The sequence below is a fragment of the Esox lucius genome, chromosome 15 (genome assembly GCF_011004845.1).
Source record: "Esox lucius isolate fEsoLuc1 chromosome 15, fEsoLuc1.pri, whole genome shotgun sequence".
Taxonomy (NCBI): domain Eukaryota; kingdom Metazoa; phylum Chordata; class Actinopteri; order Esociformes; family Esocidae; genus Esox; species Esox lucius.
Genome location: NC_047583.1, coordinates 11,060,264 through 11,084,449, shown reverse-complemented (window position 1 = coordinate 11,084,449; position 24,186 = coordinate 11,060,264). Strand labels below are relative to the sequence as shown.

Genomic DNA, 24,186 nt, shown 5'->3' with positions numbered 1-24,186 from the left:
CACCGATGTCTCATGATAGCGGGTGGATGATAGCGGGTGGATGATAGCGGGTGGATGATAGCGGGTGGATGATAGCGGGTGGATGATAGCGGGTAGATGATAGCAGGTAGATGATAGGGCATCGTCCATTGCAGAGAATTTCACCAGAATGATATGAGTAAACATAGTATTATGGACATAACATCCGCTTGGAAATATATAGGCTCTCACAAAATATACTTTGTTCTTTGTATTTCTTACTGTTTTAAAATAATGTACATTGCATTTTTCTCAAATTCTCCCAAAGTGCGAGTAAAATAGTCTGAGTACCAGTTTCTTTAGTTAGCATTCCTCTACGAAGGAGAGGAGTCACACCCATGTTCATGTTCAACATTTTATGATTAATGAGATCGAGAACCGAGGATTTCCTTATGGCTTGATAATTCTCACAGTTATCCTCCAATCACAGTGATTATAGAAATATTTTAACTGTTAGTGTTGAGGTCAGTTCCTTGTAAATTCTTTGTAGTCCATTTAGAAAATACACATTTGAATTTGCTTCAATGATTTTGATGAGTTGTATTCATCTTTGTGTCATAAACATTTATTTACCCTGTATAGCTGGACTTTACAGAATACTTAATTTCTTGTTTTGTACGGACATCTTACTACCAACTACATTTCATCTCTAGTCTTTCCAATGACTTTGGTACAGTCCTAGTCTCTGAACGTCTCGTTCCCCCTCACGTCTTTAAACCAGAAAAGGAAACAAACTGTACCGCAATGAAGTGCCTCCCTCACACCTTCCTGGGGATGGTCATTCAATGTTGTGTGTTCTGTGAATCTGTTGGATTTCCAGTGTGATCTTGCTGTCCTGCCTCTATTGCTTCTGAATAACTCCTCTTTCCCTTCCCTCAGCAGCTCTCCCAGCTCCCCCAAAGCACTGAAAGTGAAGCAGGAGGATGGGGTGGAGAGAGTAACAGAGATAAGGGAACCCCTAACCAGCTTAGGTAGGAGATGGGCTGTTTCAAACCAGGAACATGGAAGAAGCCAAAACAATGAAACTCAGACTGCTCCCTGCCAATGAGAGAGTGAGAGAGAGAGGAGGGGGGCGGTCTGGCTGGGGCTGCTGTTTCTGCTCCTCTAGTTCCTGCTTTATACCCCAGGAAGGCTTTCTCTCGTCTCTGGCTTTCATACCTGGTTTGTTTTCCGACTGAGCAGGGCGGAATTAGTTGAATACCTGTTTCCGCCTCTCATTGAGTTAGTTTGAGATGTTTCCTCATTCAGTTTGTGTTGAGTCCATAGTGTTGCTGGGGTTATGCGGGTGTTTCTGAGTGAAACTGCCCTGTCATCGTTCCCACCCTTCTGAGGAGTCCCTTCGGTCCAGGGGGACTGGAACCATTGTCCTCTGTGACAGCTCTGTTAGTGCTGATGATGGAAGGAGGCTGTGTAACCCCCTGCACTGCAAAGTGGAAACCGGTGTAGGCTTTTTATCGTTGCGGGAGGCTGGGGCTGGCTTGTTGTTCAGCAGTAGTAGTCTGTTGTTAATGGTCTTCGGGTTCCAATCCCGGTGTTGGGTGCCCACGGAGCTCCTAGCCGTTAGGATTGCCATTTACAGTTGATTGTCATTTACAGTTGATTGTCATTTACAGTTGATTGTCATTTACAGTTGATTGTCATTTACAGTTGGTTCTTCTGTCATATGTGTCTCTGTTGGTTGTATGGATGAGGTCTATCACTGCCGATTTTATGGTGCTAGTGCACTGTCTCAATTTGACTTGCGATGAAGTATTTAGCGCTGGGCTGTAACTGTTTGCTACCCACTCCTGCTGCCCTTTAGTTAATACTTGAATAATGCAGATCGGCTTGTAGAAATGTTGAAACTGTTTAATTACTGTTAGTGAAACAGTGTTCTTAAAGGATATAGATCTTTTTACATGGCAAGAAGATAAAGATGAAAGATTGCTTCTTCTATGCAAATGTCAATCGATGCGGTTATATAAAATATTCTCCTAGCAGATGCCAATTAAATTCACCCCAAAGGGAATGGGCCTCTGGGCCTCTGTAGTTTTTGCTGCTTCATGAAAGCAGCTAAAACAATGGTGGCAGCAGACATGATTAGGAATATGCTTCAAACCTGAAATCCTTGTGCATGAAAACTGAAATACATTTCAAATTGTAAGTAATGATCAGGGGCATAAATGAGAGCTATGAGTCGTGCACCTCCAGTGTCTGCTGAAGTGGCAGGCATCCAAGAACTAAAGAGTCATAGAATTCACATTTTTCTCACCTGAGACGCCTGAGTCACACAGCGCGCTAGTTGAAGAAGTTGACTCAGCATTAGGTTCTCCCTGGCCAGTTGTTACCCTGGTTTCTGTTAACATTTCACAATAATTGTATAATAATGAGTGTTTTCATATAATACGAGCCAAAGTACCGGAAAGGAGAGTATGGTGAGATAAGCTACTGTTGTAGTGCAGGATTTCTTCAACTATGGAGCAGGTCTAAAGTGGGCCCTGGCAATGTGACATGGTACTAAGATACAACAATAAATGAATCCAATGAACATTGTAACAGGACAATTAGGTCATGGATGTGCAGTAATTAATGTTCCCTCTCCTGAGTTAGATCACCGCTAACTGAAGTAACATTGTGTCATTTTTAATTGCAGTCAGTGTAAGGTCTAGAATACTACACCTCTCAGAAGGAAAGATTATTGGAGTATCCTTTGCTTTGAAACTGCGGGAGAACCCTTTTGTGTTCTTCAGGCCAAAATGTCAAAGGGAATTGTAAGGAACCATTCCTACTTCTTACTAAAAGAACCATATAAACCGCCTACTCACTTAAAGATCTAAACCAAAAGAACTCATTAAAAAGGGGTTCTTTGAAGAGGGTATAGGGGTTCCCCCACAGTTTTAATGTAAAGAACCACTGAAGAACCCTCTCAGATTGTAGGAAGTGAGGTTTTACTTCTACTTTACTTTGACATGTGTCATTTGGAGTTACAGAGGAATTTGCAGTAGTGAGTGACTGTATAAAATATTCTTACTGTGGTACTGCCTCCCTCCCCAGCCCTTATAATTCCCCTACTAGTTTCAAATGTAGTGTTGGCTGCAGCAGAGATGGTGGCAGTAGGCTAGGTGTAGGCTGTGGCGTTGTGTACTGTGTGGGTGCACCTGCGTTAAAGCTGTATTTCTGGGACGAGCTGCAGCCTTCCCTGACACTGCAGCTGCAGAATCTTTTGACGTTTCCACTGCAAAACATTCTTGAACATTTCAGATGTTGGTTAAATGCATAAATAGCATATTTCCGGCTCAACAATCCTGAATCTAAAAACCTACTTAGAATTCCCGAGTTGTGGACGGAATCCAGAGATAAACACGTTATTTAACAAAATGAAGTAAATAAATGGGTCAATTGTTTTATATGAAAGTAATTAAGGGATGCACTGATATATCGGCAGTCAATTGATATCTGCTGAATGTAGGCTTTTAATATGCACTGTATTTCAGACCAGTTGTAATGAGTCCAGCACCCTCCTTTTGGACCAGGCAAGCAACTTCAGAGTGGGCACGTTTTTCGTTAGGGGAGAGTTAGAAAGAGCGCCCCATAACAACCTAGCAGCACCATGGCCTAGCGGTAGCCCCCCCCCCCCCCAATGTTTGCACAGCATACTTGTTTTTGTGTTTTATGATGTAAAGAAATTGGGGTTGACTGCCTAAATTACTGGCCGGTAGATTATGCATCAACATACCACATTTGCATAGAAGAATTAAGTTCTTTTGAAGTTCCAAACTATGTCAGAGCGCTTAAAGATTTTCCGATACACTGCTAATTAAAAGGCATTACTCCCCAGCAAAGGAATCCCAATCAAAAGACCAACAATGGAATTTAAAGGAGTATTTAAAGAAGAATTTAAAGTGTTAAATACCATACCTACTTTTTTTTAAACTAAATTTATATCCAGGCATTGTATAATGTACAATTATTGAAAGGTACTGTGTATTTGTCGTATATAGATTTAGTTAATATAGTTATTAGACTTATTTTAGAGAGTCTTCGATCATTAAAATATATGGAAAAATAACGATTTTATGATTCGAATTTTGCTGATATAGAAACATCATCAGAAGCAATTTTCTTATATGTAATTAGGGTTACGCGGGTATAGAGATGAGAACTTCGGTATCAGCCAATTGTGGTATATGAATCCCGGCATCAGACAGTCATTTTGTCATTGTTTAATCTCTAAAAATAATTATAACATAGTATTGTATTGTTTATAATAATAATAACCACCTTTGACTACTCTACAAGCATGGGGAATCTGGAAGAAGGCTGAGCCCTGTGTGCCGTATGAGTCGTTCCTCGTTGCTCAGTGGTTGTGTTGCGGCGTCACACGGATTTGTGTCTGGAACTGTCATTCACCGCATGACATCACTCTAGTGAAAAATGGCAACGTGCCCTTCCGTTGAATCTACATTAACAGCAGGGTTTGTTTAAGTTCATGGTTTCTTTTGCGGTGTGTTCAGAGGCTGATATGGTCGACTCGTATCATAATCCACAGTCCCGTGGCTATATCCAGGCGGATTTAGGGTTATCATGTTGTTTGGCTAAATGGCGGGTGGGTTGTGGGTGGGTTGAAAGACATTGCTAGGCCTCACATATATATATTTTTTTGCAATAGAACTAAAAAACAAGGCCTTAGTATGCCTCTCTCAAAGTAAGACTTGTGTCTGGTGCCGGTGTCGCTCAGACAGCATGAAAGGCTTGACATTAACGACTCTACACAATCTGTATGTTACATCCGCATTTTCTATATTTGCAGGTTTGGGTCAGGGCTTCAGAATGTCACTTTATTCATATAGTCTGGCAGTTGCAGTTGTAATAACTGTTTGGAATGACGGGCTGTGTGAGTGGATAAACGGACAGCTGACCTGCACATCACTGCTCTCTAGGGTGTTTATATTAAGATGTGTTATTAAAAACAAACGGGTATCACAGAATGTGATTTTATAGGCCCCCACCTTTTAAACCCTGGTGCCCCAGCTGAGTGCTCTGTTGGTATTTAATGTATATACCTGATTTTGCCAAGTTAATGAGATCTACTTATATTTACAAAATTTAGAGATGTCTTATAAATTGGAAGAAGGAAAGAACATTCAAACCAACGATTGTCTCAATTTAATTTCTCGACTCCTGAATCAGTTAGTTCTTGTTGTATTTAATGTGTTCGTCAATCATGATTTAGGCATTATTTATTGGCATTTATAAAATGAGTGATTGCATGTGTTAGCAGCTGTTTGAATGCAGCCTTTAATTCAGTGCTCGACCCTGAACATGAAAACTGTATTGCTTGCTGAGTGCAGCGTGATTACTATGCACCAGAGGTATACATCTCTACCCTGCTTATTAGCCGTTCTAAATGAACCAAACAATGACTACTGCTAGAAGAAGACAGGCTCTCACCGAGTGCCTCCTGACCTTTCAGCACTCTGAGCGATACATGTACTGAGGATGTAGTAACCGACCTTTCCTCCACACACTGCCACTGCAGTCAAAACACCACTACCAGGCCTGTTGTCTGTGTCTAGACAGTGCTACTCTGTGTGTAAGGGCTGGGCGTGGTGGCATACCAGTATTCCTCTTTCTCCCTGACGGAAAAATAATGATCCACTTGGACTCGCTTTCGAATCACTGGTGACTTGGTCTTGAAGTTGTATTTGCTTGAACGATCGTGTTAAGTTTTCCTTAAAATGGCTGGCAATGGTAGGGAGATATAAGGTTAGCTGCACTGGATGCTCATGGCGGTTCCGTTTTCCAGTGGGGCGTTTTTGCCACCATAGCCCGCATCAGCTAGTCCGTTATCGGTGAGTTGTGGACAGGCAGGCTGGCAGTGAAATCTTTCTTCCCCGTAGCTTACCAATGCCCGCCTTGGATGGTTAAGTTAAACATGCTGGTCTATAAAATTGGAACCTTTTAAAGGCTAGAAGAGGTAATAGTACCACTACACTACCAGATATCTTTCACTGCCTGTGGAAAACAAGCCAATCTCATGAAACCATTGCGCTTTCCACACTGCCACCAATTGCCAGGTTATTTAGAAGTCTCTGTTTTTGTCATTAAAAACCTAATTCTTGGCCATACCATATAAAAGCCTTTTTTCTTTCAATGTGTTTTAAATGTACTGACAGGTGACCAAAGCATCTCTTTAAGGTGTTGGGTCACCACAAACCACCAGAACAGCTTCATTGCCCTGCATCTCGCATTTGAGCAACCCTATTTTCAGGTGTCTTTCCCATAGATCTAATTGCAGATGTAACTTTAGTCACTGTTCCTGTTAAAACGCTACCCTGTTGAGCAATCTGTGTGACTGATGCTCCTCCCATCTGTGAAATGAAACCTTTTTCATAGTCACTTAACATCCTTTCCCGCTCAGCTTTTTCCACAGAGAATGATAAGATGTTAGTTGCTTAATTGTATCTTGCAGTACATCTGTACGGAAGCATTTGCCTGACCTGCCAGCATGCACGCATTTTGCGTACCAACTACACAATTATTGGTCCATGTACGCAGGTATGAGATCCAAGTTAAAAGTGCGCAAAAATGAATAGGGCCTAATTATTATCGGTTTTACATTGTAATAAAATCCACTGATTTAAATTCAACATCCCGATTCTCATGATGCAACACAGAGTTTGTGTCAACGGACATGGAGATAAATACATCACTATTTGACATAGCTGCATCTGCCCTTCCTGCCCTTCCTGTTGTGACACTGAGTTTGCCGACGGTTGGCTGTAGGTTAACACAGTGGTTCCCAACCAGGGATACTAGGACCCCTAGGGGTACTTGGCCTCTCCACAGGGGGTACTTGAAAACACTCATGACACCATAGGTTTACTAGTGAAATTAACATAAGGGTGGACATTAGGGGTACCCCAAGCAGTGAAACATCTTTTTGGGGGTACAGTAACTGAAAAGGGTTGGAAGCCACTGGGTTAACACATGGACAAATCCCTTTTCGTCTCAGTGTGTGCGAAAAGTTGGCATGTGGTTAAAACATTTGTTAACGTTGTGTAGCCTATTTCTGGCTGACACGCGAGCTAATGGTTTCGTCTGCTTGTTGGCCATAAGTTAGTTATTTGTTTCAAGCTAATGTTAGTGGGCATAAGATGGACATTCAGTGGGTTCTTAAATGTCACCAGTTCTATCGCATTTGCTAGTTAAAATAAATGCGAAAATAACTGTTTGCATTTGTGATGTGTTACATTTATATTTTCCATGTAACCTTACAAGGATCATGCAACCTGATAGACTGTAACTGTAATTTTGATTCATGTCACAAAAAGCATTACAAAAGTATACTCCAAACTAAATACAGACATCTTGGCATTAAATGCAGTTGGGAGTTTAGAAGACTTGATGAAGAATGGAGGGTACGGTATTAGCTATGGAGGTATTAGCTAAAATACCGTTGCACTAGATTTGAGATTTAATCAATTAAAAAATCTGAAAAAATTTATGCGCTGCCAAGAAATACAATAGGCACCTTAACATAGGCTGAAACAACAGACTCTTCTAGCGAACTGCATTCAGATTCCCTTTGCTGTAGCCTACAAAGCTTTGTGTAGCTAGTTTGCAGTCTGTGTCCATGCAATCATTTTCTTTGTTTTCAAAATGATTTTGCTTTTGGTGTTGATTAGGTACCATGTCTAAAAAGCCTGACTGAATTCGACCAAGTATGATCCATAGTGTTTGTCTAAGCACGTGCTCATGAAAAAAATGTAAGCGCAAGTACCACGCAATAACAGAATTAGCATCAAATTTTGCCAATCTTTGTTAATGCAGCCACTCAGTAAGATTGTGTCAGACAATCAGTGAGGAGACAGAGAAATGGACCGGGCAGCAGTAACCCCGACCCCTCCACCCCCCGACCCAAAAATGTAGACTCATCCGACTTTTTTTCAAAAGTCTCCATTTTGTACATGTAAATGGAATGCCGTCAAGAAAGAAACTGTGGGGGTAAAAAAAACGTAAACCATCCAAAAGTGCTCTATAATGTACATGTAAATTCAGTGCTGTCAAGAAAGAAAGTGTGGTACTCTAAAAATGTGGACATGGTTAACAGGTCTGATCTGTTCCTCCACTCATTTATTCAGGTATTTCCTTTTATTTGTCACCCGTCTTAATAAAGCATGTAGTGCCGTAACTTCTATAACTAGGCTGCGATACGTGGAGATGAAGGATAACCAACTGTTCAACGCTTTGTTTTATCATAACAGCCGGTGTCTGCGTTTGTGTATTTTTTTTGGCATGACCATTGGTGGCATGACCATTGCCAGACGCCAACTTGTAAACATTTGGTGTCCCCAATGCAAATTAGAAAATGGATAGCAAGCCATTTAATCACAAAATTCTTCTTAAATAGCATTTTGTTTTTCAAGTGTGTATGGACCCATTGCAGCCAACTAAAACCAGGACCCCTGCACCAGAACTCAGTCTTTGGCCATAAAGACTTGACCATTAGTGTCTGGTCAACTCAGTTTTAGGTATAGGGAGTTTTTTTATGTATCGCCTTATAAATTATAAAAACATTTGGTTGAATTCAGCTTGGCAACCAGCTTTCCAGGTTTCTAATGTATTTATTTTTCCCTGTTAAAAGCACACATTCTTAATAAAAATACCACCTCAGAATGTGTGTACAAGCAGGCAGCATAAATACTTTTTTGCTTAGAGGGTGTTTCTATTGGACATGGGGTGGTGTAGTCTGATAAATATACCGTAAACCCCTGGATTTAAGATTGGGATATTATTCTGCCTGGTAGTTATAGGCTGCTTTTTTAGTTAACATTTAATTTAGAAGGTTTTGTGGAAAGCCTATCAGCCAGAAGACTCATCATATTAGTGTAATTGCTTACAGCTAAACCAATTGGTAGGCAAACAAGTGCACAGACCCATATTGGCTCTTTAAAAATGTAAAGGGTGACATGAATAATTAGCATTTTCTTCCTGTTTTATTATATATCATTTTGTTGACATCCTGCATAGTTAAATTTAATCTGTGGGGTTTTGTAGAACAAATTCCTACCGGGGTGTGAACCTTTGAATGCTAAAATATGTATTTCATGTATCTTTATAATTTTATTGACAGTAGTGTGGGAGGCTAGGCAGACCGGTATGTGGAGGGAGAGCACAGACAGTCGGCAAGCCGTGGCGTGAAACACCTTTGTCACAGGGATGTGTGCTTAGATCACTGTACCAGATTTTGATATCATTATCATCTACAAGCAATTCCTAAACCAAACTAATTGTTATTCACTGTGCACAAAAAAATATTCTTTGCCATGTTATAGCCCAAGTAGATGGTTGGTAAGTTGTCCAATTTAAATAAACCAGAGAGGAAAGGGATTTTAGATTAACTTAAAAAAGTTATGGTATCAGTCATTTTTATGGCAAAACTGGTGGGACAGCCTAGAGAGACCACACAATATCCTAGTCTACTCATTGATAAGTCCTGCCTTAATAATGTTGTGAGTCTTTGCAAGTCAAGAAATTGTGCGATACAGGATTTAACTATGATATACAGCCGTTAATTACTGAAGTGCATGTTGGTGACCGTCTGCCAGGTGGCTGATTTCTGTTCTGTGTCCCTCCCCTCTTCCTTTTTATCTGACTATCAAATGGAAGAGATTGTTCTTAGAAAAGGCAACTTCCTATATTCCTGGCACTACTCTGAAGTTCAATAAGATTTCAGTTAAATGAATGTGGATTTAAGATATTGTAATAGTAAATGCTTTACCACCTGATAGCAACACATGAATGCAGAATTGTTCAAAACCATTGTATTCTGGCTTTCTTTAAAGCTAAAGTCCCACATTTTGAATTACTCCGAAATCATTTCATACCCTGTCAAAAGTTTAGTATCTGGTCCCATCTTCTTACAATGCATGGTCAACATCTGGCTTGTAACTATGCATTGAATAGCTTTTTGATAAAACACAACAAAATGTATTTAGTCAGCGTCAGATAATGTAGATATGAGTTAGGCTAGATGTTGTTTTTTCTTGCCATGAATATGGGACCAAATACTCCCTTTGTGACTGGGGATGCACTGATAAAATGTTTTACCGGTACTGTCTGACATTGATTCAACACAGTTGGATGACACTGATGTTCAGTCATTTCTATTCTAAAATACCCTGTATAAGATAAATACGAAGATTTGCTTCTGATCCTGCTCCTGATTTTCAAGAAATGCTAAGCCCAAGTCGGATCTCAGCCCAGGTTGTTAAGATTCAACCTCGATTATGAAAATAACCTTGGGAAGGCAAAGATTAGGCTGTTTATTAGAGCCGTGTACCTGATTCTAGTCGACTGTGTTTGTCCATGTCTTAAACAATTATCCTGTACACTGATTTTAGTCTGATGTCCATAACCTGTTGTGGTCGCAAAGCTTTTTTTTTAAATACCAAAATACAGCCTGAAAAATTATATTTTATGCTTCATTTAAGATAAAGCGCTACAACATTCCCTCCTTTTCTTGGTCAATATCATACTGCTAATATTTTTTTATGACACGTATTCCCAATCTCACTTGTTTGAGGCATTTAGTGAAAGGGCAAGTAACCCTTAAAATACACCAGTTGTATTACCCAGGTTTTGTAAACATTGTAATTCTTTGTAGATAAGCTATACAAATGCTGTGTAGGTTTTGTATGCTTTGAAGAATGAATATAGAAATGGTCATGGCTCTATAGCTACAGTATATTTTGTTGCAGACACTGAACCAATGGATGATGTGAGCTAATTTAAGTCATTTCAACATATTTTTTATTGCCTGATGGTAACACCGCACCTCCTTTTCCCTATTAAAGGTTGAGGGATGGAACTGTTGAAATTCGTGGAGCAATGGATGCATCAACCATATCAAACTTGTTTTAACCATGTTTTAAGAATGTGGTTGGTTTGCAGTTACTGTGTGGTCTGATATATCACTGCCTTCTGGTGGATTTGAATCCGGAACGTTGATTGGCTAATAGCTGTGGTTTATGAGTCTGTATGACATCACATCACTTTGCTCAATTTGCGTTTGTAACCGGATTATAAACACAGTAATGCATCTTGGGGATTGCTGTATATTGCTAATACACCATGGCTAAGCACTGTGTACAGGCACCCTGGAGTGCGTTGTGCAGTTTATATTGGCCTTAAATCACACACCCCCGTGCCTTATTGCTTGCATATACCACAGCTGTCAGCCAATCAGGCCTCAGAATTCCCGATTTTCAATCTTAATTCTAAAGTGCGTGTAGTTACTGCAGATGAATAGTGGAAATGAGCGGAGGTCTGTGAGTAGAGGTCTCTGGTTTGCATTGCTTTGACCCTCATTTATTGTAGCTCGGCTATTCTACATGGCAGTTGTCACTGACTGCATGCACTACGGTTTTCTGCCCTCTTTTTCCTTATCCTCCGCTCTGTCGGGCTCACGCGTGCACTCTGTCCACAATGCTCGTGCACTGCCTCTGGCTCAGTGTCACGTGTAAATGTCAACCTCCGAAATGACATGCTGTTGTTAACTTTGTCTTATACTTGCTAACTTTGTCTCATACGTCTTTACAGCATGTTTGCCTGTCTTCTAACATAATATCTGCTGGGTTGGCATTTACCTGTTTAGCTCAAATCGTCCATGGATGTTTTCATATTATTATAATTTTTTGTGGTTGTTGTTTTTAGCGTTATGGGAATAGTTCTATAATAGTCATTTTATTTTTTCTTCTGTTTTTGTGGGTAGAATGTTTTTTCTGCCTTGGTGTTCCATTGATACAGTGGTATACAGGGTTGTGGTAAACCTCATTTTTTTCATGGCTGTGCAGCAGTAGCAGAGGGAACTTGCCAGGCGTCTGCGTCATGATGAGCTGAATAATGTGTCGGCCGCCACTCTTTCCAGAGCTGTTTTTGATGAAACATCTGTCGTCACTTTCACAAGGTTGTTGTTATACTTTTCTAAGAAAACATCTTCGCTTCTCATATTGATTTCTGAAATCCCGAAACTGGTGTGTTTACGGTCTGCTAGGCAATCTTGCCCAGATGTCTTGCGATGTTTGTCGTCTAGGTTTAGAAGCTCTGTGACTGTAGTTTTTCTTGTAGTGCCACTGTTTTTTTTTTTGTCTTTTTTACTCAGTGATATTTTGGTAAATGAGGCTCCTGGCGGTTCCATTGCCAGTCTGAAGCTCTTTACACTTGGCGTTTACATTTGGTTGATGTCATCTAATCCAAACATGATGATCAAATCGTTATCAGACAGATGTTCTGCATATACATGTGGTAACGAAAGGTCTCACCTGCCCACTGCGTCTACATTGTGAACAGGACCTTTTCACACCTGCCTCAGACCTCCACTTACAACGCAAGCTGTATACATCTCTCCCCTCTTTAAAGAGTCACCACACAAAAGAGCGGCATATCTCCATGTGTATACAAAATAAAACTGATAACTGATCTATGTTTCCAGCTTGGTCTCCTATGTCAGAATATTTAGGAATAAATAAGAGTAGGTTACAATGTTTCGAACACAAAGGGTTAATCCAATCTGGTCCCATGTCTCTGTGCAAAAAAACAACAACATCAAAATATATTACAGACGAAAGCCAAGGCGAGGTAACATTTCATTGGTGCTGGGCTTTTGTCCAGTGGTCCAGGGTTCGATTGTGGAAATCTGCAAATGTTTCTCTCTGATTCCTACTGTCAGTAAATAAAAATAAAAAGCATTGTGTTGGGAATTACTGAGCCAACGTTGTCTCTTCGTGGAGTTTGGGGAAACGCACTACAGGAAAGATCCAATCTTCGGTTTTGGGAAATGATCTTAGGTCATTACAGGAAAACTGCATCACTGAATCGCAGAACTTGGACACGATCAGGGCGATCGGCTGGTGTTGAACCAGTTTGAAACAAGGGAAAGAGTTAAATTATCCCGTATGGCCTTGTGGTTCACTATGGCTTGGTGTACTTGTGTATTTTAATTATTTACATTGTCCTCTTTTAAGGTTTTCAATGTTTGAGTAAATATTTCAACGTAGGCTAGACATTTAAATCATACGCTGAGACCAGTGATTACATAAAGATTTCATCACTTTCTGTTTATTTTTCACTCATTTAAGTGTCATTTGCTTATGAACTCTGTACTTGCCAGATGTACAGGAGTTGAACACTCCTACATATATGTATCCCAGCGGGTTGCGCTGTAGTTAACATTAACTGCTTAATTTATTAAAGGAGCAGGTGTAGTGTCTTATGGATTGGAAAGGAATATGTTGCTATGAATTACCAAATTAATTATAAATTCCTACCAGTGACAGAGGTGTATAATACCCCTCTTATTTGTTTTTGGGAAAGACAGAGCCATTTTTTCTTACATCTTACATTCCTCGTCTTGTTTTCTCTTTGTGTGTGGCAGTAGGTGTTGTGAAATTCTTCTTTATGTTACCCCTGGACTGTGTTCTGAGGACACTTGATTAGATGCAGAACGGTCGTATGTCTTAAGGCGACGTTCTCTTCCTCTGCATGTGCTGTCCAAAGGTGTTTTTAAGGCCCAACCTCCTTAGCAATGTGTGGCCTAAACCAGGGGTCTGCCACCTGTGTGCGCCCACAGTCAAATGGTATTATCAATAGAAATACTAATCAAGAATTTCTGGGATTTCTTCATTTAGGATATCTGTTCCCAAATAGTCCAAATATAATAATAAAATATAACATGATATATTAATGCAATCACTGTATTATATTGCCAGATATCACACCCTTTGTAGCTTATTGCTTAGAGGTTCACTGTGTGGAATCCTGCCTCTAAGACTGAGTTTAAACAGTGACACGAGTTGTCTCCGTCCAGTACTGAATGACACCAGAATAGAATGAGTTAGTCCTCCTGGTAAATGAGTGGGTTTAGGGTGGTGAGGAGTTGTCTCCGTCCATTACTGAATGAGAATAGCACTGTGACTGTCTAGTATGAATATGAGGAGTCTACAAGTCAGTGCAAACTGATAGACCGACCGTCGACAAGGTTTCAATTGGGAACGATTTTGGCAAAAACAATATTTTAAACACTGTCTTAACACACTGACTTCTGATAAGAAGACTAGTCGTACAGTAAAATATTTACAAATGGCCCCTTTATAATTGTTATGCCTGCAAATGATCTTTGACAAAACAGCCCATGGCTTAACGAAGCTGCCTGCCTCTGATCTAAACACTATTAGAGCAAAAATCTGAAGAAATCAGTTACTTTAATCTCAGAACATGGGTTCAGTGCAATACCTTGTCAGCACTGCATATTGGCCAGCTGTTGTTTGAAAGTAAAAACAGAAATTGACAGATGTTATTCCACTGGTTCAGGCCCTAATGTGTATACCTGTTTTATGTGGATTAGCTTTCTTAAAAACATCTCAGTGGGTAATTGCTTGTTCTTTCACAGATGCTGCTGTTGATCATTATATAAATGGTGCCTTTGACCAATGTCAGATGTTAGTCTCCAGGGATGCTGTGGTTTCATCCAAGTCTCACAATGTGTTTTCCTCTTTATCTTTCAGTACTACAAACATGTCGTACAGAGTGTGGAAAAGTTTGTTCAGAAAGTATGTATTTTTTCCCCCCGGTTTTACTACTTACTTCCCATTGTTTGCCTGTCACTCCCTGCTAACCCCACTTGGTTTGTGTAATCCAGTGCAAACCGGAGTATAAGGTCCCCGGGCTGTATGTCATGGACTCCATTGTGCGGCAGTCACGGCACCAGTTTGGCCAGGACAAGGATGTGTTCGCTCCACGCTTCAGCAAGAACATCATAGGAACCTTTCAGCACCTCTACCGTTGTCCGTCAGATGACAAGGTGGGTCACTGTGGGACGGCCGTTTTGGCTTCTCCAGTCAGAAACATTCATGTTCTCTTCCACCTCAGACTGTACAGTTTTTCTGTATTTTTTTTTTGTCATTGCTGAAAATAATCTTTCTAATCAACGTAAGTCTGGAATTAAATCCATGAATAGGCTCATCCTCTTTGTGGTGTTATCCAGAGTCAGCTCTGACGGATCGGCTCGTCTAGTTTTGATTGAGCGGTTGCGCCGTCAGTCTGATCTCGACTGGTGTTTATTTTTGTCCTCTCGGTTCCAGAGTAAGATTGTCAGGGTCCTCAACCTGTGGCAGAAGAACTCCGTCTTCAAGAGTGACATCATCCAGCCATTGCTGGACATGGCTGCAGGACTGCCCCCTCCCAGTGTCACCCCTGTCATGTCCAGCCGGGACGCTCCGGTCAACAACGCTACGCCCGGTCAGTCTCACACGATGCCCACGTCCAGCTCATTACTGACACCTGCTGGGCGAATACAGCTGTCTCCTTGGAACACAAGCACAAACACACACACACAGGGCTCTGGGGACTTTCTGTGTGCAGACATCGCTCTCTAATCATCTTGAAATGTAGATGTTTACATATTGATTTGGGCTGGTGTTCTCTGTGCGTTGGTGTCCAGGTACCCCAGCGACTCCCGCCACCCCTGCCAACATTGTGTCCAGTCTACCAGACTGGGCGTCACAGTTCTCCAACACCGACACTGTAGCCGCTGTGGCCCAGATTCTGCAGAGTCCACAGGGCCAACAGGTCAGTCCGTAGCTCCTTCATCCCCAGCCAGTCAGTAACATTCAACATAATTCAAAGCTCTGATAGAACCTTTTCAAATTGATTTCATGTTTTAATGTTTTTTTTTAATTTATTTTCTTTTTTAAACGAGTTGTTACCCCAAATGAAATGTATCGAACACATGAGCATTCTGATGCTGCTTAAAGTTGACAACTACCATTTAAATGCTGTAGCCTGGGTACATTTCCTACCTGTATATATGTCTACTCTCAGCCTGTGTATATGTCTACTATCACCCTGTATGCATGTCTACTATCACCCTGTATGCATGTCTACTATCACCCTGTATGCATGTCTACTATCACCCTGTATGCATGTCTACTATCACCCTGTATGCATGTCTACTATCACCCTGTATGCATGTCTACTATCACCCTGTATGCATGTCTACTATCACCCTGTATGCATGTCTACTATCACCCTGTATGCATGTCTACTATCACCCTGTATGCATGTCTACTATCACCCTGTATGCATGTCTACTATCACCCTGTATGCATGTCTACTACCACTACGTATGTCTTTCACCCTGTATGTATGTTTACCATCACCTTGTATGTATGTCTGTGTATTCGACAGCTCCAGCAGCTGGTACAGAGTCTGCAGATGCAGCAGCAGAAGCCCCAGCCATCCCTGCTCCAGGCGTTGGATGCCGGCCTGGTGGTCCAGCTGCAGGCCCTGACAGCCCAACTCACTGCAGCAGCGGCAGCCAACCCCATGCAGCTCAACCCCCTGGACCAGAGGGTGTCCTCATTCAACAAGGTGAGGGATCAAGTCCACACACACAGATGGAACTCAAGTGATACCCAGGGATTATTATTTTGATTCTTAATTGTATTATCTTTGTGTGAAATTATCTACTTTATACTACATGCAACTCTCAGATCAATGATTGTGTTTCTTCCTTTGTTGCAGAAAATGCTGGGTCATTTTGACTTTGGGAATGAGACCGATCGCACTGAAGACTCTAAAAAGGACTCTCAGTCATCCCAGATGTAAGCATTAACATCTTCCTAAAATATCTTGAGATCACATGGCGTTCGACTTCCAATCACTAACTTGCCTCGTTGGCCTCGCTTTATTATTGTCATTGCTACCTCTGAGCAAAAAAAAAAAAAAAGGAGAACAATTGGTAAAGTCAACGAAGGAGGGGGATTTTATATTTGTTGTGCATGGACATGGAAGTGCTTATTTCTCTCAGGTCTGAGCGCAAACCAAGTATCTGTATGTGCGCGACCCTTAAGACCTTGTGCAATAGGTCACAGATTCTGCATATGCACCATGGCCAACGTGTGGCGGGGTAATGGTTAGCTGACCTGGGGACCCCTGTGTCGTCTCTTTCCAGGCCCATGGTGTCAGACTCCATCTTTCACCAGCTAGCTGAGCAGCTCCAGCAGCAGAACCTGGAGCAGTTTCAGAAGCAGCTCATGGAGCACCAGCAGCAGCAGCAGCAGAAGGTACACTCACCTTCCTGGGGCTAACGGATTCACGTGTTGTGGTTGTTGACCTCTATACCTGTATTGAAACCCTTTTGACGGTTTAACCTTTTAACTGTAACACCTGTGTGGGGCGGTCGGGTTCAGTCCTTGAATATGGAGGGACAGGATGGACTCTTTGGGTCTGACAACACGGCCACGCCCCAACAGAGCAGCAGCCAACAGCAGCACTCAGAGCTAGAGAACAAGATGGACGACTCCATTGACAACCAGCAGCAGGCAAGCTTTTGTTCCATCGTCGACTTCGCTACACTGTCTGATACATACCCGTGCAGCTGTTGTAATCAGAGCTCTATTGCAGTTCAGTGACTTTTTAATTAGAGCTCACTTGTGATTGGCTGTCTTTGTAATTAGAGCTCTGTTGTAGTTTGGTGACTTTGTTATTACAGTTCTGTTGTAATTAGATGTCTTTGTAGGTAGAGCTCTTGTAGATTGGTGACTTTGTAATTAGATCTCTATTATAGTTTGGTGACTTTGTAATTAGAGCTCTGTTGTAATTGGGTGACTTTGTAATTAGAGCTCTGTTGTAATTGGGTGTCTTTGTCTAGTATTTAGTTATATTTGTAGGTAGGTGTCTGTTCTAATGATTCTCTGATGTAATAGGACATGGACATGGATCTAGATGATGGGCCAGAGATGGATGAAGAGATCTTTGAGCCAGAGGACAAGAAGTCCAAGACTGACACACGCTCCAGAACAAGGTCTAGGTCACGATCGAGGTAAGCCTGAAGATGCTCTGAGAGAAACAGTCTGATGTATAACACAGTGGCTATGTTGATCTGACCACACTGCTGGAATCTAATTACCAGGGAATTACCTTCTTAAACTAAGTGTCCGTGACCTGCTGCTTTAGGTCTCCCAGGAAGAGAAGGTCCAGGTCACGGTCAGGCTCCAGGAAGCGCAAACACCGCAAACGGTCAAGGTCGCGCTCCAGAGAACGCAAGAGGAAGTCGTCGCGGTCCTACTCAAGTGAGAGACGAGCCCGCGAGCGAGAGAAAGAACGCCAGAAGAAGGGACTGCCTCCCATTCGATCCAAGTTTCTCAGCGGTAACACAAGCTTTCAACATGACACCTTAACTCCTCTTAGGTGACTCCCTTAACCTTTTGTTTGGGGAAGGTTTGACCCAAGCCCTGCCTCCTCTCTGCTGTGTCCCCAGTGTGCAGCACCACTCTGTGGGTGGGCCAGGTGGACAAGAAGGCCACTCAGCAGGACCTCACTAACCTGTTTGAAGAGTTTGGTCAGATTGAGTCCATCAATGTGAGTACAGCTTCTTGCTCATTTCGTCCCTGTGGGACTCTGAGTTGGCCTCAGTTACTGCTGGTGGTTATAGGATTTAGCAGGCACCCTCACCTCTGACCTCATGTAGATGGGAATCTTCCGAAATGGGGCCACTTATAAATCCTAATTTGTTAATTTTTAAGTCAGGGCAGGCGTTTCTCATTAGCGAGTTCTGACTGTACTTGGATTATGAACCGCTTAACCCCGCTCGCTTTCTCTATCCTCAATTAATTTCTCCATCTCTTTCTCAACCAATCCAAATCCTCAGATGATCCCTCCTCGCGGCTGTGCCTACATCTGTATGGTCCACAGACAGGACGCCTTCCGCGCCAGACAGAAACTCAGCACCGGTTCATACAAGATCGGCTCCAAGGTCATCAAGGTAAAGTGCTTTATATCGGATTACAGTTGGCGCTCATTTATGCCCTGCGCTGTCACGGTTTCCTGCTTTGTTTTGTCCACTGATGTGATTGCCTCTGCGCCATTCAGGACAGGTCGCCCTGTATACGTAATGTTTTGAATCCCTCTGCCATGTTAACCTAGAAGTTAGATGTGTTATTCCCTCTGGTCTCCAGTTGTTCCCTACCTATGTTGGCTCTTATGTGTCCCTGGTGTGTGTTTGCCTGCTCAGATTGCGTGGGCGCTGAACAAGGGGGTGAAGCAGGAGTATAAGCAGTTCTGGGACATGGACCTGGGGGTCAGCTACATCCCCTGGGAGAAGGTCAAGCTGGACGACCTGGACGGCTTCGCGGAGGGGGGCATGATCGATCAGGAGACCGTCAATGCTGGTGAGCAAACACAGCAGAATGCATAGAAGCTCTACAGATACAGATCCTGTCTCGTACAAATGTACAGGGCTAACACTAATGATTAATCCTTGTACTAACAGAAGACAGGCAGGACGTACGCGCCAGCACGGATTACAGGCTGAAAACTAACGCTCACTCAAACAAACATTGGGGGACGACGACACGTTCTCTCACCCACACAATCATTAACCTCCTGACACCCAACACAAACACGTCCTAGCATTTGCTTATTTTGTCAAGATCTGGCTCTTGTGAGACGGCAGAAAGGAAATGGCAGAGGGCAGGAGGCGAGGTAAACATCTGTGGTGGTGCTGCTTACCGGATGGATGTGCTGTTTGTTTGACTGTAGAGTGGGAAGCAGCCAGGAATGCACCAGAGCCGGCGAAGGAGCCCGTGAAGGAGCCGGTGAGCCAGGCTGAACCCATGGCTCCCACCAACACCCAGCCGAGCCAACCAGAGGCCTTCAGCCAGCAGGTCACCATGATGCCCGTGCAGGTGCCCACCCGCCAAATATAATGACAGCATTCATGTGTTGTTGTCTGCGCGCACTTTTATCCTCCTGATGATTGTGTGTTTGTGAGAGAAATAGTCAGCGGAACGCCTCAAGTGAAGTCTTCCAGGACGGCCGCCTCTTTCCGCGTTGATAACTTGACGTCACATGGCCCTTGGTTGACCGTTCTCCATCTCTTATGACCTCCGAGTGGTTAATGGGTTCAGTCAGTCAGGTGGTGTGAAACTGAACCCCATAGACGTCCTGTGATTAGTGCTGGCTGTGTGCCCGGTCTGTAGGAGGCTTCGCTTTAAGTGTTTAGTCTGGTCTTGGGGTGTCCCTCCTGACTCGTGACAGGGCTGTTGAGTGAATGCAGGATAGACAGACACAGCCGCCGTTCGTTTGTTCATGGGTGGTCTCCATGACAAGGGTTGGCTCAGCGGGTGGAGGAGGTGTTTTGGCTGTGGGGTTAGTATCCAGCTCAGAGGAAATCCACGCTGTCATGGCTGGGGTTATGCATACTTAAGGCCGTTGCATGCTTCCGAGTTGAGGCTTTGGCTACAGTTAAGTGTTTTTTCTTTTAGCCATTCCTGACAGATGTCGCTTATGAATTAATCCTGAAGTGTCAGAATTCATTAGTCTCTACACCCGTAGTCCGGCACTTTACTGTCCTCCAGACAAAGTATGTATGTAAACACAGAAACACTCCATGTCCCCTGTCTCAGCTCCCCGTGACCCAGGCCGTCCCTGCTGGGGGTCTCGTCCCTCAAGCCTTCCCTGTTTCCATGACGATGCCCCCGCCAGGTTACGGCCCCCCGCCCCCTTTCCTCAGGGCCGGGTTCAACGCCTCCCAGCCTCCTCCAGGTAATTCGGCGCTGCCGCCATGTCAACAGTATTGCATTCTTATCACCATGTTTGGTTTTGGATAATGAAGTCACGTTTCCGTCCTGTAGGCTACATGCAGGCCCCGGGCGTTCCTCAGCCCGCTGGGATGGGCTCTGCCCCTACCGGTAAGGGCCAGATCATGGGTTGCATTTAACCAAATGTTCTTAGTTTGGAACACTCACCCTGACTGTTGGTCTCCCGTAGCTCCGGTGCCGCCCTCCATGACACAGACACAGGACGCCATGAAGGAGTCGCCGTACGGCGCCGCCGTCCCGGGCGGCTTCATGCCCACCGCCATCCCCGGGCAGAGGGTCTTCAACCCGCTTCAGCCCGGGGTTCAGACGCAGCCGGGCGCCGGCGACAAGACCGGCCAGTCGGCCGACAGCGTGGACCCTGCTGCCGAGTTAACGCTGCAAGGTGAGATCGCGCCCGGGGATTACCTCTGGGTTGTTAGGTGGCGGTTGCCCCGTTCTTTAGGTTTGGATAGCCTGTCATCGTTCTCACGGCAGCACTCTTCCGTGTCTCCACAGGTATGCAGAATGCAATGAGTCGCGGGATGGGTCTTCTGGGGATGCACCCCGCCGCCTCCCTCCCCCACCCACTGCACCAGCAGGGCCTGCCTGGCCAGAGGATGCCGGGGCTGCTGCCACTGGATCTCCGACCCAGTATGCTCCAGGGAGCCGGGGCTCGCTTCCCCCTCCTGATGCAGCAGGGCCTGTCCCAGCAGAACCTCCTGGACGCCTCCCTCCACGCCCAGGCCCGCGCCAGAGCGGCATCCCAGATGGACCACTTCAACCGGGCCGAAGGGGTCTTCAACCGGGCGCCCAACCCCCCGAACGAAAGCGCGCCCAAGGCTGAGAATGAGCCCCCCTCCGGGGCCGATGACAGCCAGCAAGGGGGCGACCAGGACTACCGCTTCCCCCCGCCACAGGAGAAGCAGAGCACTGGCCTGCTGAGGACCCCTCCCCTGGAGCACCGGGAGCCTATGGGTGGTGGTGGTGGGAGGCCTGCTGGTATGCCTGGAGGAGGAGGCCGACCCCCCCTGCTCCAGACCCCAGTGAGGGAGCCAGTGAGGGAGCCGCCCAGAGACACCGTGGTGGGTCGGCTTCAGGCTCTCGCCGGGTTCACCCCCCAGACCCAGAGTCGCTGGGGGCCACCCAGAGGGGACTTCGATGAGCGCGACATGCGAGCGTCGCCGGCAGGGGTCTCCAAGGGCTTCCAGGAGGAGCGTCCTGGCACCAACCAGGTGCAGAACTTCCCCAACCGATTCGAGAACCAGAACCGCCCTGGTGCTGCCGGTGGGGTAGCAGGAGGAGGTGGTCCCGGAGGTCCTGGTGGTGGTGCTGGAGGCGGAGGTCCGGGCTGGAATCTCGGTGGTGCAAATTCTGCCGCGCCGTTTGCAGAGGCTGACATGGCGCAGGACTTGGATGAGCGCCGGCGTCCCTGGGAGAGACAGCAGCGTGACCGCGATGACCGGGATGACCGGGACTTTGACTTCAGGAAGGAGATGAACGGCAACCGCCGCGAGAGAGACCGGGACCGCGAGGGCGATCGCGAGAGAGACCGGGACCGCGAGAGAGACCGAGACCGCAACCGTGAGCGTGGTAACCGTGAGAGAGAACAGGAGCGCGAGAGAGAGCGTGAAAAGGAGAGGGAGAAAGACCGGGAGAGGGACCGCAACAAGCGTGGGGCCTGGACACCCCTACTCCCTCTACCACAACCGCTTCTCCCTACTCCTACCCTGACCCCGACGCTCTCCCTGACCCAAGGCAAACCTCAGGCCCTGCTTCAACTACAGTCCAGGCTTCAACCTAAACCCGGACTCCTGAGCAGACCGGGTCTGCTTCAGACTCCAACCCTCCGCGCTCTAACACCACAGGCCACAAACAAGTCCCTTCCCCAAGGCCTGTACCTGTCTACGACCCAGGCTCCGCCCCAGTCCACCCAGTCTCCACCTCAAGCTCCGCCCCAGTCCACCCAGTCTCCGCCCCCGTCTGCCCAGTCTCCACCTCAAGCCCCGCCCCCGTCCGCCCAATCTCCACCTCAAGCCCCGCCCCTGTCTACCCAGTCTCCCCCTCAAGCCAAGAATGAAGCCCTCTCCAATCCTGAATCCCAGCCAGATCTCCAGACCCGTGCTCCCCCGAAGGCTGAACCATCACCCCAGGTCGAATCCTCTTCCCAGAACCAGACCGCACCACCAAACCAGGCTCCCCCTCAGGCCGTGTCACCGCCCCCTGCGGAGTCCCCTTTCCAGGTCCAGTCACAACCGCCACAAGCGCCCAGGACCCCTGAGGAGAACACTGTGGAGAAACCCCAGGAGGAACCCGTTGCGGAGCCTGAAACCACAGAGGGACCTCCTCCTCAGTGGGTCAACGGGACGGGGACGAGGATGGACAGTGACACGGTGGCTGAGCCCCAGCTAGAACGGCCGGCCAACCCGACCCTCCCCCCCTCGCCCGCGGTGTCAGCGGTGACCGAGGAACGCCAACTACTGCCGGAGCCCCTGGACGTGCCGGAGACACGGCCGCGTACCTCCTCTTCCTCCTCCCCTCAGGATGTAGACAATGAAGTGAGTGGTCCGGTGGAGGAGTCAGAGAAACTGCCAGTGGTAGAGCAAACACACACTGAGGGGACATAACCATCACTCAGTAGGTAAAGATCATTTTGTAAAGTTGTCTCTTCTCTGTACTCATGTCAGCGACCCACAGGACCCTGCCTAGTAATTCACATAATGTTGTCTGATAACCTAACAAATGATTTTATCTCTCACATAACGGTGTACTTCAATAGATGGCTCGCTAGCTGATTAAATGGTAGGTGATTTTTTTGTTTTTGTTTTTTTTTAATAATTTTATTTCTTTCCTTTTTTTTTTTTTTTTTATTAAATGCCACCCCTTGATTTTAAGCTAGGTGAATTTTAATGAAAACTGCTTGCCAAAATGTTTGAATTGTAAATGAGAAAAAGAGCTTTGACCTTCCTATGGAAGAGTGTAAGGATCCTGGCTGTGTCCCGTGCATTGACTCCAGATTACAGAATACTTGAAAACAGTAGTCGCTGGCCTGTTCTGTCTCTTCTGTTAAATTATGCTGCTGCAAAGTCTAAAATGAATGCCTTTGTGGTGTCCTATATGCTTCTTGTCTAAAAGCAGAATATAGCCTACATACAGTGAGAACAGTACAGTTGAAAGATTAAAAACATGACCTGTGTTATCCTAAAAATAAATGTATGTGATTTGTTCATAACGCATTCATTCAAAGGACAAAGTAAAGCCAGAAAAAAAAGGCAAATCCTTAAAAAGAGGATGGATGAGTGTTGGGTGCATTCTGTTTTAGTTTGAAATAAACATGCTCTGTTTGTTAACATGCTTTAGGACTGAATTTTCTGACCCAGGACCAGTGGAATAATGCCTTACACAGACTATATACATTTATCTGCGGTGTCACATACAAACAGCTGTGTCACTGCAGTAATTAGGCCATAGACCTGATCTCGTTGTACCCCATTAAGTTGGGCAGGATGTTGAAGTGCCTGTGCTTTGACATCCATCTGTTCTACATTGC

The 24,186-nt window shown here is 44.9% G+C and overlaps 1 protein-coding gene across 3 annotated transcripts in view; it reads left to right on the top strand.

Annotated features, from left to right (window-relative positions):
• scaf8 (SR-related CTD-associated factor 8) overlaps positions 1–23,986 on the top strand; it is a 29,027-nt gene extending 5,041 nt beyond the window's left edge. Inside the window, exons 2-20 of one of the 3 annotated variants that reach the window (XM_020054065.2) lie at positions 898–989; positions 14,565–14,609; positions 14,699–14,860; positions 15,141–15,297; positions 15,500–15,627; positions 16,246–16,428; positions 16,582–16,661; positions 17,012–17,123; positions 17,250–17,381; positions 17,766–17,881; positions 18,016–18,209; positions 18,320–18,420; positions 18,710–18,823; positions 19,073–19,229; positions 19,600–19,745; positions 20,466–20,604; positions 20,694–20,750; positions 20,830–21,042; positions 21,156–23,986. In XM_020054065.2, coding sequence (XP_019909624.2) covers positions 14,735–14,860; positions 15,141–15,297; positions 15,500–15,627; positions 16,246–16,428; positions 16,582–16,661; positions 17,012–17,123; positions 17,250–17,381; positions 17,766–17,881; positions 18,016–18,209; positions 18,320–18,420; positions 18,710–18,823; positions 19,073–19,229; positions 19,600–19,745; positions 20,466–20,604; positions 20,694–20,750; positions 20,830–21,042; positions 21,156–23,263 — 4,263 coding nt within the window. In that variant the 5' untranslated portion in view covers positions 898–989; positions 14,565–14,609; positions 14,699–14,734 and the 3' untranslated portion in view covers positions 23,264–23,986. The remainder of the gene's footprint in view (positions 1–897; positions 990–14,564; positions 14,610–14,698; positions 14,861–15,140; positions 15,298–15,499; positions 15,628–16,245; positions 16,429–16,581; positions 16,662–17,011; positions 17,124–17,249; positions 17,382–17,765; positions 17,882–18,015; positions 18,210–18,319; positions 18,421–18,709; positions 18,824–19,072; positions 19,230–19,599; positions 19,746–20,465; positions 20,605–20,693; positions 20,751–20,829; positions 21,043–21,155) is intronic. The other 2 variants (XM_020054066.2, XM_010879185.5) reach the window with 2 other exon arrangements.
• Positions 23,987–24,186: the final 200 nt, after the last annotated feature.